At 30.3% G+C, this 12,440-nt stretch overlaps 2 protein-coding genes across 2 annotated transcripts; both read right to left on the bottom strand.

Annotated features, from left to right (window-relative positions):
• Window positions 1-580: 580 nt before the first annotated feature.
• LOC143061459 (uncharacterized) lies at window positions 581-3,737 on the bottom strand. The gene is made up of 3 exons (XM_076233744.1): window positions 3,610-3,737; window positions 2,160-2,393; window positions 581-940 (listed from the first exon to the last, which is right to left on the bottom strand). Exons 1-3 carry the CDS (start codon window positions 3,638-3,640, stop codon window positions 894-896), a joined length of 312 nt encoding a protein of 103 aa, XP_076089859.1. The 5' UTR covers window positions 3,641-3,737; the 3' UTR covers window positions 581-893.
• A 1,587-nt stretch (window positions 3,738-5,324) lies between these two features.
• LOC143061458 (uncharacterized) lies at window positions 5,325-8,313 on the bottom strand. Its single transcript, XM_076233743.1, has 3 exons — window positions 8,267-8,313; window positions 6,974-7,207; window positions 5,325-5,792 (listed from the first exon to the last, which is right to left on the bottom strand). The coding sequence occupies exons 1-3, from the start codon at window positions 8,298-8,300 to the stop codon at window positions 5,695-5,697; spliced, it is 366 nt and encodes a 121-aa protein (XP_076089858.1). The 5' UTR covers window positions 8,301-8,313; the 3' UTR covers window positions 5,325-5,694.
• Between the last annotated feature and the right edge of the window lie 4,127 nt (window positions 8,314-12,440).

The raw sequence follows: 12,440 nt of genomic DNA, 5'->3' as shown, positions 1-12,440 counted from the left end.
TTAAAAGACGTCATCTTGTTGTTGGTTTTTTTTTTTACAATTTTCAGAATAGATTGTCTCAACAGTGTTATATGTATATAGATGTACGGTTTTCTCGATATGTTTGCAACAATCGTTTATATTGAAATCAACATAAATAAGAAGATGTGGTATGGGTATCACTGAGAAATTCTACTTCAAAGTCATAATGTTTAAAAAGTTAACAATTATATGCCAAAGTATAACTAGGAGCTTTAGCTCACACCAAACAGCAAGTTATAACGGGCTACAAAATGACTAATGGAAAACAATTCAGTTGTTGTCCATTCGTTTGATGTGTTTTATCGTTGATTTTGCCGTTTGATTAGGGACTTTCCATTTTGAATTTTCCTCGGAGTTAAGTATTTTTTTTTATTTTACTTTCTTCGAACAGGACAACCAATTGTTTAAGCTATATAAAAATTGAGAAATGAGAAACACACACGAACCACATTAAACAAACGACAGCTATTATACAACAGGGTCTCTAAATTGTCCAAAGACTGCTTAAAACTTATTTGATAAACATTATTAGTTATTCATTATTACCATTAACAAGACATGTTATCGTGGATTTTTAATCATTACCAACATTACAGAGCTAACCAGTGGAAAAAGCTTCAATGAAACAATATAAAGTTTAGAAAACACTAAGTGTGTCTTTAAAATATAAATTTATAATATTGCGTCTTCATACTTTATTTTACCTTTTTTATTTGATGCGTTTTATAGACGAAACATGCGTCTAGCGTACAATGTTTAAAGCTTGGTATCTAAAATGTGTTTATTGTATTTATCAAAGTAATATTATGTCTGTTGTACGGACTTTATATAGTACTCTTTGGTGGACACACATTTCCGGGATCTGTTTCTGTTTACTGGTAAATATTCTTTGCTTGTCTGTCTCGTTCCGTTGATCCAGCTACAAAACGAAAATGTTTAAATAAGATATTCTGACGTCAAACACGCGAAGTAATGAATGTGGTTTTTAAATTTGATAGATGCTTTTGTGCTTTGTTTCAAAATACTTTTTTGTTTTGAGATTGTGACACAATGATGACTGCTGTACCCATGTTTTGAATATTTTACCTATTATATATGTTTTGTTCACGCATCGTTGTAAATTTTATGGAATTTTATACAACTGTCATACACAAGTGCGAGGTTTAGCGATATAAAAAAGGCTCAATCTGACATTTTCTACATTTGAAAATACTTGTACCAAGTCAGTTGTTGTCTATTCGTTTGACGTGTTTTATCATTTCATTTTGCCATTTGATAAGGGACTTTCCGTTTTCAGTTTTCATCGGAGTTCAGGATTTTTGTGATTTAACCTTTTAGGTTAATTTAAAGTTTTTGAACTTGATTTAATGTGTAATTTGTTTGTTGTGGTATGTAGTAAGTTTGAGGAAATTATATTCTTTGTTAGAAAATGATATAAATCAACTTACGAAAAAAACAAATCGTTTAAAAACCAATCAGGTGTAGTTAATAACAGTTTTGTTTTACACATTCTCCCATTATCATTGTAAAGAATTAAATGTTTAACAACTAATAGTCCCTGTTTATACTAGAACAAAAACAGAGAAGTCTGACTGACATTATGCATGATCATCACGTGCATCAAGTTATAACATACTAAAAATCCGATAATCTTCATAGAAATTGTCAAATCAAATTACGGTCATTAGGCTTGACAAAGGCCTCTTTTTAAAACTTCAAAAACTTGTATAAAACGTACATGACGTATTTGTTGAATAAGGTCTGAGTGTTTACAAATGTGTTGAACGGACGGAAAATACTCTAAATATGTTCCTCCAACCAAGTGCACAAACGGACAATTTAAATTAAATACAGTTCCTGTCTCCAAGTTTTGCGTACAAGGATATGAAAACACTCCGTTCTACTCTCTATTCAAAACAATTTTCTGGATCCTTTAGTGTTGTTGGATTGATAGATGTTTTTCAACATTTTGAAGGGAAAACTTCATTGGGTGATGAAAAAGTTACAAAAACAGAAGGTAAAAAAACGGAGAGTTATGTTATTGTATGCAAAGCTTAGGCACAGGATCTGCAGATCTGCATTTTAATCAGGTTGTGAAAAGGACAGTGACACAATCAAACGAATATCATTACGTATACCGAGTAAAAGTCTACGTCTTCGTCGTCTATACATGTATAAAGCTGTGAGCACCAACGCCACGAAGACCACTATAGCAATCAGAATCCCGATAGTAGCCCCTGTCGAGTTACAGCAATGTTTTAATCCACCAAGTTTATCGGCGCCACAGCAGCCAGCAAGGCAGTACTCATAAGTAGAGGTATAGTAAGTTGGATCCGTATGTTCGTAGTAGCAAGATCCTGCATACACGTTACCTTCAGAGGAAGAATAAAAAACTAAGATAAATTTACGTAAATTATCAAAATACATCATCGCATTGCCTGGTAGTAATCTAATAATTCTGTCGGTCAAATTAAATTTCATAATCATGTAATTGTATTAGACATGTTAGACAAGGCTTCAGGCTCCTTTGGTATACTAGCATATTTTGAATACTGGTTTGATTTGGCTAATCTGCTTGCGATTATTGTCTTTAGACAACGATGATAGTCCGTCAGAAAGGGACGATAAATGGCTGATTCGTGTTAAGAGAGAGCCATATCTATTGCACGTTAAAGACACCCTTGTAGATTTCGAAAAAGAGCAGGCTAATGCCGCTACAAGGCGGCACTCGCATCCGCAAAGTGGAAAGAGATTAATATAAGTTGCAAAACGTGTTTCCCAATCCACTATAATTAAATATGTTTAAACTAAACTAAACTAATGCTTATCAATAAAAAAAAATGATGATGAATTGTTTGTTCATCTGATAAGAAAAAACATACTTGTTGGTATATTTTTGTTTGAATTGGGTCTCATTGAATCTAGTAGAGGAATGCAAAACAAATCACCGTTTTCTATTACATTATTAGCAGATAAAAATAATACTTGTGCACCACAGTACAAAAATTAATAAATACAATAAAACGTTTTAATTAATTTGTGTTTTTTTCTGTTACTGTCTAAGGTGTTAAAAGCGTTCTGTCGTCGTTAACGTTGTATTTTTTCTTACTTAACGTCAAGATCAATTGTTTTTTAATCTGAAAATAAAAACCATATTTGCTTTTTGTTTTTTTCAATTTCTGTAATTGGTCTGACAATTAGGTAGTAGAAAGTACATAAAATCATCTTTTTCTTCTCCAGTAACTACATTTTTTTTAAAAAATAAAATGAAAATAATACTTCTGACCCAACAAAACCAAAATTAATAAATACAAACTTCAATCAACGATTTCAAGATGCACGAGGCGCACAATCTCTTAACTTCTAAAATTATCTGATATTTGTTAATATTTAAACAAAATATATGATAAATCATTTTGGGTCATTTTACAATTTTAAAAGCAGCGCATGACGTTAAATGTGTACAAAAATTTATTAGAAAATGTCTGAATACATGTATCCGCAAATTGAACTGAAAACATTACGTTAAGAGTTTAAATGTAAAACAAAATGAAAAAAAAAACCCAACATATTAGTTAATTAACTTACCAATTAGTGATAACAACACAAAATTTTCCATGTTTTAATAAACACCTTACATTATAACCTATCAATTTGATATAAATGAATATTTAACTATATTTAAGAAAAAAGTTTAATCGTATCACACCTTAATATGACACTTAAATAATTATAGGGTATCAGCTGTAATCATGTAGTTGATAAGAGGATTATCAACATCTTATGAACGAACGAAAATTGACCTAACTTGACGTTACCTGCTGTAACGAGGAAAAAGTGGCAGCATTCATTTATTCAATAATTATGGATAGGCTGTGATGTCCTCTCGTTTGAATTTTTTTTAACATAAGAAATATATACATTGTGGAATTTAATAGACCATTTTTAGTCGTGGATACATTATATTGACTTGATATATAAAACCGTTGAAAATCTAATTGATCAATAAATTATGGCAAAGAATATAAAATATTTAGACGCAGGACAGTAATCGTATACAGATTTTGATAAACATGACAACATTATTTCGATTTTTGTAGTACATTTAGGAAAAAAGTAAAAATAGAACTTTAGAATGGAAGAAGGTCTTTCGCAAACATGTGGTAAAACTAATCTAGGCGGGAACGCCTCTAGTTTAGATTGAAAAAAATAAACATCATCGGATCCGGCCCCAACTCTGAAATCCAAATGATTACTTCTTGACCTTAAATTATCATAACTAATTAATATTCTAGCTTGACAAATTAAGCCAAGAAGGTAACTAAAGGGAAACATTGAAATAGATATTTGCAAAAAAAAAAAAAAAAAAAAAGATGTTCTGTAATGTTTTTAATTATTTTTGATTTTTTGTTCTCATGGCAGTTCTAATTTTCTTTGTTAGTATTTATATAAACAATTAGTTTTCTTAAGTTTTTATGGAATGCTGTATATGTTTTCTTCAGTTTTTATTTTTCCAATTTTTTGCTTTTTACTTTGGGAAAGGAATTTAAAGGACTATGTAACTATCAGTTTTGTAGGTGATGTAGCATTCACACTTTCAACAAGAATACACAAACATCTTTAAATATGGACCGAATAAAGCAAGGTGAGTTTGGGTAAATTCTGTCTTCTAGAACAAAGCACCCTACAGAAAAGTTTCAATGTGCGCTACGTATTTGTTTAATTAACGTACTACTTTCAACCACCCTCGCTTTTGAAAATCCGATTGACAATAAAATGTTTGCAAAATCGCAGCTAAAATCAACATAACTGTGACAACAACTCCAACACCGGTTGTCGTACTTGTCTTAATAGTTTGGTTCTATGTCTTTTGATGTAAAAGTTTAGATTTAGATTTCAAAAAAAGTTCCAAAATGTTTTATTCGTTAAAAGACGTTATCTTGTTGTTTTTGTATTATTTTTTTTTACAATTTTCCGAAGAGATTGTCTCAACAGTGTTATATGTATATAGATGTAAGGTTTGCTCGATATGTTTGCATGAATCGTTTTTATTGAAATCCTTAATAAGAAGATGTCGTATGGGTATTAATGAGACATTCTCCTTCAAAGTCACACTAATTAATTACTTAACAATTATATGCCAAAGTATGGCCTTAAACTGGGCTACAAAATGACTAATTGAAAATAGTTCTGTTGTTGTCCATTCGTTTGATGTGTTTTATCGTTTGATTTTGGCATTTGATTAGGGACTTTCCGTTTTTAATCTATAAAAAAAATTGAGAAACGAGAAACACCATACGAAACACATTTAAAATTTATTGAATAAACATTATTTGTTATTCATTATTACCATTTACAAGACATGTTATCGCGGATTTTTAATCATTACCAACATTACAGAGCTAAACAGTAGAAAAAAGCATCAAAGAAATAATATAAAGTTTAGAAAACACTAAGTGTGTCTTTAAAATATAAATTATAATATTGCGTCTTCATACTTTATTTGACCTTTTTTATTTGATGAGTTTTATAGACGAAACATGCGTCTGGCGTACAATGTTTAAAGCTTAGTATCTAAGATGAGTTTATTAATAACAAAGTAGTATTATGTCTGTTGTACGGACTTTATATAGTACTTCTTGGTGGACACACATTTCCGGGTTCTGTTTCTGTTTACTGGTAAATGTTCTTTGCTTGTCTCTGAAAGTGTGTTTGACCATCTGTTGACTGAGAACCTGGTATCACCAATCTGTCTCGTTCTGTCGATCCAGCTACAAAACGAAAATATTTAAATATGATATTCTGACGTCAAACACGCGAAGCAATGAATGTGTTTTTTTTTAATTTGATAGATGCTTTTGTGCTTTGTTTCAAAATACTTTTTTGTTTTGAGATTGTGACACAATGATGACTGCTGTATCTATTTTTTGAATATTTTACCTATTATTTATGTTTTGTTTACGCATCGTTGTAAATTTTATGGAATTTTATGCGACTGTCATACAAGTGAGAGGTTTAGCGCTATCAAACCAGGCTCAATCCAAAATTTTCTACATTTGAAAATATATGTACCAAGTCAGTTGTTGTCTGTTCGTTTGATATGTTTTATCATTTGACTTTCCGTTTTGAGTTTTAATCGGAGTTTAATATTTAAGTGATTTAAACTTTTATATTAATTTAAAGTTTTTTAATTTGATTTTATGTGTAATTTGTTTGTTGTGGTATTTAGTAAGTTTGAGAAAATTATATTCTTAGTTAGAAAATGATATAAATCAACTTACGAAAAAAACAAATCGTTTAAAAAACAATCAGGTGTAGTTATTAACAGTTTTGTTTTACAAATTCTCCCATTATCATTATAAAGAATTAAATGTTTAACAACTAATAGTTCCTGTTTATACTAGAATAAAAGCAGAGAAGTCTGATTGACATTATGCATTATTATGACGTGCGTCCAGTTATAACATACTAAAAATCCGATAATCTTCATAGAAATTGTCAAAACAGATTACGGTCATTAGGCTTGACAAAGGCCTCTTTTTACAACTTCAAAAACTTGTATAATACGTACATGACGTTTTTGTTGAATAAGTTCTGAGTGTTTACAAATGTGTTGAACGGACGGAAAACACTTTAAATATGTTCCTCTAACCAAGTGCACAAACGGACAATTTTAATTAAATACAGTTCCTGTCTCCAAGTTTTGCGTACAAGGATATGAAAACACTCCGTTCTACTCTCTATTCAAAACAATTTTCTGGATCCTTTAGTGTAGTTGGATTGATAGATGAAGGGAAAACTTCATCGGGTGACGAAAAAGTAACAAGAACAGAATAAAAACGGAGTTTTATGTTATTGTATGCAAAGCTTAGGCGCAGGATCTGCAGATCTGCATATTGATCAGGTTGTGAAAAGGACAGTGACACAATCAAACGAAAACCATTACGTATACCGAGTAAAAGTCTACGTCGTCGTCGTCTATACATGTATAAAGCTGTGAGCACCAACGCCACGAAGACCACTATAGCAATCAGAATCCCGATAGTAGCCCCTGTCGAGTTACAGCAATGTTTTAATCCACCAAGTTTATCGGCGCCACAGCAGCCAGCAAGGCAGTACTCATAAGTAGAGGTATAGTAAGTTGGATCCCTATGTTCGTAGTAGCAAGATCCTGCATACACGTTAACTTCAGAGGAAGAAAAAAAGATAACTACGTTAAATTTATGTAAATAATCAAAATACATTACCTGGCAGTAATCTAATAATTCTGTCTGTCAAATTAAATTTCATAATTCATTATTGTATTAGACAAGGATTTAAGCTCCCTTGGTATAGCATATTCTGAACACTGAATACTGATGAGGGTAATCTGCGTATATATAAAAAAAATTAATAATTGTGGTTTGATTGCCAATGAGCCAAAATTACACAGAAATTAACAACTATAGGTCACCGTACGACCTTCAACAATGAGCCCATAACGCATAGTCATCTATAAAAGGCCCAGAAATATTTTTTTGGCTTTATTTGTAAACATAGACTGTGTTACCGTTTTATGTGCAATTAGCACAACTGTTCGGAAATGTTTAGTTTTTGATGCTGTTCAACTTCGTATTGGATTTGGCCTTCTAAATGATTTGATCACACCTCCTGGCATTCATACTTATAAACCTTGTATCTTTGTTAGGGTATTAAAATTGTACTAAAATCAGCTTGAATTACTTTTAAAAATGTTTTAATTAATTTATGTTATTTGTTTTTTGTAAGGTGTTATAAATGTTCTGTGGTCGTTAACAGAGTATTATATCTTATTTCACATCAAGATGAATTGTTTATTAATCTAAAATTAAAAACCATATTTTTTTTTAATTTCTGAAATGGGTCTGATTTAATCTAGTATAAGAGTACAAAACAAATCATTATTTTCTATTACAGTGACTTCACTTCTTTTTTCAGATAAGATAAAAATAATAATTATCACCCAAACAAAACAAAAAAAACTCATAAAAACAAGCTTCGATCAACGATTTAAACGTGCAAGATTCGCACAATCTCTTCAGTTTGTTAGTTGATATTTGCTAATATCTATATTGGACCTTTTTACAATTATGCAGCACATGACATTACAATTGAAAAAGTACGTATTAGAAAATGTCTGAATACATGTATCCTATATTAAACTGAAAACTTTTACGTTTACAGTTTGAATGTAAAACTAAATGAATATGTTCATTAATGAACTTACCAAATAATGACGACAATAAAACAGTATTTTCCATGTTTCAATTAACATTCCTAATAGGACACTTGAATGATTTTACGGATCAGCTGTTATCATAGGGTTAATTTAGAGTAATCAAATTTCAAAAGTACTTGACATGTTTGTTTTTAAAACCACGCACTATTTTGAACCATCCTAGCTTTTAAAATCTATTGATAATACAATGTTTGGCTTTTCCTTTACTTACTTTTCAGCTTAAATTGAATGCATTACATTAAAAAATAGTCAGTCAAGCGTTTAATGTATAAAACGAGAACATAGTTATTTCTTCTAGTAATAGTTGTCTTTACATAATCCTGTATAAACACAAAAACAATAAAGCCGGAAGTAGTGGCGTCTAATTTATTCAATTGGGACATCTTCATATACCAAGGCCAAAGTCTGAATACTTCAAAAAGACTTTTCAATATTCTGGTCGAATCATTTGGAATAATTTGCCAAATGATATAAAAGATTTCAGACATTTAGAAAGCTTTAAGAAGAAATTTACTAATCCTTTTATCATAAAACAAAATGAGTAGACAAACTTTTTTTATTACATTCTTGTCATGCTAGTTATACAGTCTGTTTTCATGCTTGTGTAGATACATTTGTAATTGTGATTATTGTGCTATATGCATTGATTGTTATATGAATTGTTCATTTACATGTGTGAAGGTCTTGTGTTAGATTAACAATTGTATGTTAAATGAGTTACTTTCGTTATTTTTTTATTATTATTATTATTATAATCGAGCATATAATGTTCGGTGCTTCTCTAAAGGTAATGTGAGAACAGATTAAAGTGTATGCGTAAACGTTAGTTTATTAAATCATTCATAAAGTTGGTGCACCTTTTACATGTTTCATCACTTAAATCACACAGGCCAGATGTGTCAGTTTAGTTTTGTATAATGAATTGAATGTCCCTTTGGTATCTCTGTTCGTTCTTTTAAGCTTAAGTATTAAGTAGAGTTACTTTAGTTTGAAAGTCTTTCTGGTATCTATCGCCCATATTGTGTTCGGTTTTATTATTCAAAAAATTACTCATCTGATAATTGATTTTGTAAAATTGACTATTTAGAATAACTTACCTGATATTTTTTTTGCAAAGTGATCTTTATACCATGATAAATGATTTCCCACAAAATAACACCAAATGTCCTACCTCAAATAATAAGGCACAAGATATCATAGTCAGTAAATGCATTTTTAAATGTCGTTAAAATAAACAAACAATTGACCCCCATGTACTGACATCGGTGGCACTTTTTATCTATTTCTATTGTACATTGTCAACTATAAACTTCGGGGAAAATGATGGACAGTGAAATCTTTAGTCATTTAAAGTAAGGATCCACATGTTATATTAAACTCCAATTTTATTCCTTATAGAATAGAACTGTTCAACATGTAATTCCAATAAACATAGAATTGTGAAAGTTATTTCTGCAAATAAAGCTTCCAGTATAACATAAATCAGATCTTTAGGGTTAACATTTTGTCATACACCGGACCTTTATAGATCTTTCAATTGAGCATTGTATAAGTACTGAATATATCCCAGACAAAGAGGTAGGGTAATTTCCTCCTGACTTTTTTTTCAATTTGATAAGGTAGGTAAATCATGTTTCTAAATAGCCCGATATATACTTATTATAGGACATTAAAATACGTCACATCATCTATTTTACCTTGAACATGTATTCCTATTATAAACAAGGTCAAACCAATCGATTTGTTGGTTTATCAATATCGATTTAGTTTGCGAATGCCCCTGAGAAGCATAAAAATATGAATTATCAACTAAAAGATGTTAAAAAATAGTTTCGTTTTGAAACAAAACATGTTTCCTCAGTTAGCCTGTTAATGGTGGAAGGTGATTTGCAACGTACATGTATTGTATAGCTTTGTTTAACTTAAAATTAACCAAATATTAAAAAAGACAGTGTTTAAATATAAATACAAAACACTTCTTATTTTGTCGATGGTAACAATATCAGTACTAGTCCACAGTTTGTAGATTGGCGATAAAATTATTGTCTACAGTTGTTACATATAATACCATATTCAAAAAGGTTTCAAAATGATTTTTTTTTGGTTGTTTTGAAATTGTTCTGCTATGACATTTTTTCTTTATGTGTATATTACATACACAACGTTTAGGCTTCATTGCTATTTAGAATCCATTCTCGTGTTTTTGGTTATGTACAAGCATCTACGTGTACCTCAGTTTGACGGCAATTGTTTCTTGCATATATATAATAAATGTAAACATAGGAATAGAAAGTAGGTAAAGAGTATGGATAGTAATAGAAACAGACACAAAAAACAACACATTACTTTTGTTTTCTTTATTGAAATAATATATAATCAAAAAGATGCATAATGACTCTTTGAATTAAAAAAAAAAACATAAAAAAAAGAAAATGATAGGAACATCAAATTTTAATATTTCAACACAAAAAATGCTAAATATCTGTGTGATATTTGAATCTCTTCTTGAAAACAATTTATCACTTAATTTATAGTACTATGCTCTACCGATGGAGCCACGGTGACTCTTAGAAACAAATTTGTTATTAAGCAGATATTTGTTAAAAAGTAGTTTTTTAAGGTATATAGGACAGACTAAACCAATATCATTTTTGAAGGAAAAAAGTTGTTTAAATTACAATAACAACAAAAAACGTAACTTTGTTTTGATTTGAAATGTCTTTCCCAGGGAATTTCATGTTTTATACGGTGGAGATATTGGATAGTCAGTAAATCGTCGATACAAAATTAGTTCCTCAACTCTGGTTGATAAAATTTTACCCAATACAATATTTAGCACAAGAACTACACAAATTAATAGGGTAACTAGTTCTCACAATTTTTGTTTCGCATATTACCCCAACAGTGTATTGAAGTTAATGAAATTGACAAAAATCGAAGATTGCATATTATAATGATTCCAACATTTCTGTAATACTCCACTTACCAATAGAGCACTTGGTCAATGTTCGATAATTCACAATTATAATTATAAATGTCTATCAATTGTTATTGTGTTTTCAAAGTCAAGATAATTAGTTTAGAAATGAGGACGTCCGGTTTGCCCAATATAATTTGTACTTTATATAACATGTTAGTTCTTAAAGCCAACAAATAATGCACCAATTGTATTTGCAAACATGAATCTTTGAATGAAAAAAAAAACTTTCAATAACATGTATCCTTCATGTAGTAGTTGATTATTGATCTTTTATCAGTCAATGTAAGAGATAAAAAAAAAAGTCAATTGAAATTAAGTAGGTCAAGTAAATGTCTTCAATAAAGGTGAACAAACTTACTTTTTAAAACAATGAATCCTCTGTTATATATTTACTCAAACATTGAAAATTAATATATCAAAGGTTAAGATTGATCACATTGTAATGCACAGATTGAGATTTTTGTTTATAATGTCTTTATCATGATGATCCATTCCACAATTATTGTAACCGTTCTCAGTGCTGTTGACCATCAGTTCTGGTACGCAGGCGCATTATGAGTGATTTGGTGTGAGTATATGTTTCTGTTTCCTGTTTGTGGCGGATATATATACCCGGTTGTTGTGTTTGTTTGCTGGTAATTGTACCGTCCTTGACTTTCATAATGTTTATGGTCAGTTGCTGAAGGATACTGCGTGGCTGTTGTAGTTGGTGGAATAAGCCTGCCTCGCTCATTGGATCCTTCTATAACAAATTTATTAAATCAAATTACCTTTATATACGTATAATTTGATATTTATATTGCAAAATAATGACTCAAATACCAATAATTTTTTATAATATTTTCTGCGAAAATTAATAGATTCTGTCATTTGAAATGCAGCTACTTGTAGCTAAGTTTTAAACTTCCTTACAAACATTGTTTGACTATTTTGAATTCACCAAAGCAAAGATCTGCGTTATAAATGTGATATGAGACTGCAAAACGACGCCATCCGGATTCAACTAAAGCGGTTTAAATCCCTAAGATACATTCATGCTTTTATAAAATACTGGTCAAAACAAATCTACTTCATTTATTCGTATGAAGATCCTGGATGCTATATCTACATTGTACATTGAGTTATTGCAGGCAACTTCAAAATCATGTTTAGATTATCAACGTTTGCACCTTGTCCCCGAAT

Source organism: Mytilus galloprovincialis, unplaced genomic scaffold (genome assembly GCF_965363235.1).
Source record: "Mytilus galloprovincialis unplaced genomic scaffold, xbMytGall1.hap1.1 HAP1_SCAFFOLD_328, whole genome shotgun sequence".
NCBI classification, from domain to species: Eukaryota; Metazoa; Mollusca; class Bivalvia; order Mytilida; family Mytilidae; genus Mytilus; species Mytilus galloprovincialis.
This window is presented reverse-complemented; position numbering and strand designations above follow the sequence as displayed.

What these genes read in the sequence shown, in the direction of transcription:
- LOC143061459 (XM_076233744.1), bottom strand. Translation starts at nt 3,640, where the DNA reads ATGGAAAATTTTGTGTTGTTATCACTAATTG. An exon ending in TGTGTTGTTATCACTAATTG is followed by an intron (nt 2,394 to 3,609) that starts GTAAGTTAATTA and finishes CTTCCTCTGAAG; the next exon opens with GTAACGTGTATGCAGGATCT. An exon ending in AAGACGTAGACTTTTACTCG is followed by an intron (nt 941 to 2,159) that starts GTATACGTAATG and finishes TTCGTTTTGTAG; the next exon opens with CTGGATCAACGGAACGAGAC.
- LOC143061458 (XM_076233743.1), bottom strand. Translation starts at nt 8,300, where the DNA reads ATGGAAAATACTGTTTTATTGTCGTCATTATTTG. An exon ending in TTTATTGTCGTCATTATTTG is followed by an intron (nt 7,208 to 8,266) that starts GTAAGTTCATTA and finishes CTTCCTCTGAAG; the next exon opens with TTAACGTGTATGCAGGATCT. An exon ending in ACGACGTAGACTTTTACTCG is followed by an intron (nt 5,793 to 6,973) that starts GTATACGTAATG and finishes TTCGTTTTGTAG; the next exon opens with CTGGATCGACAGAACGAGAC.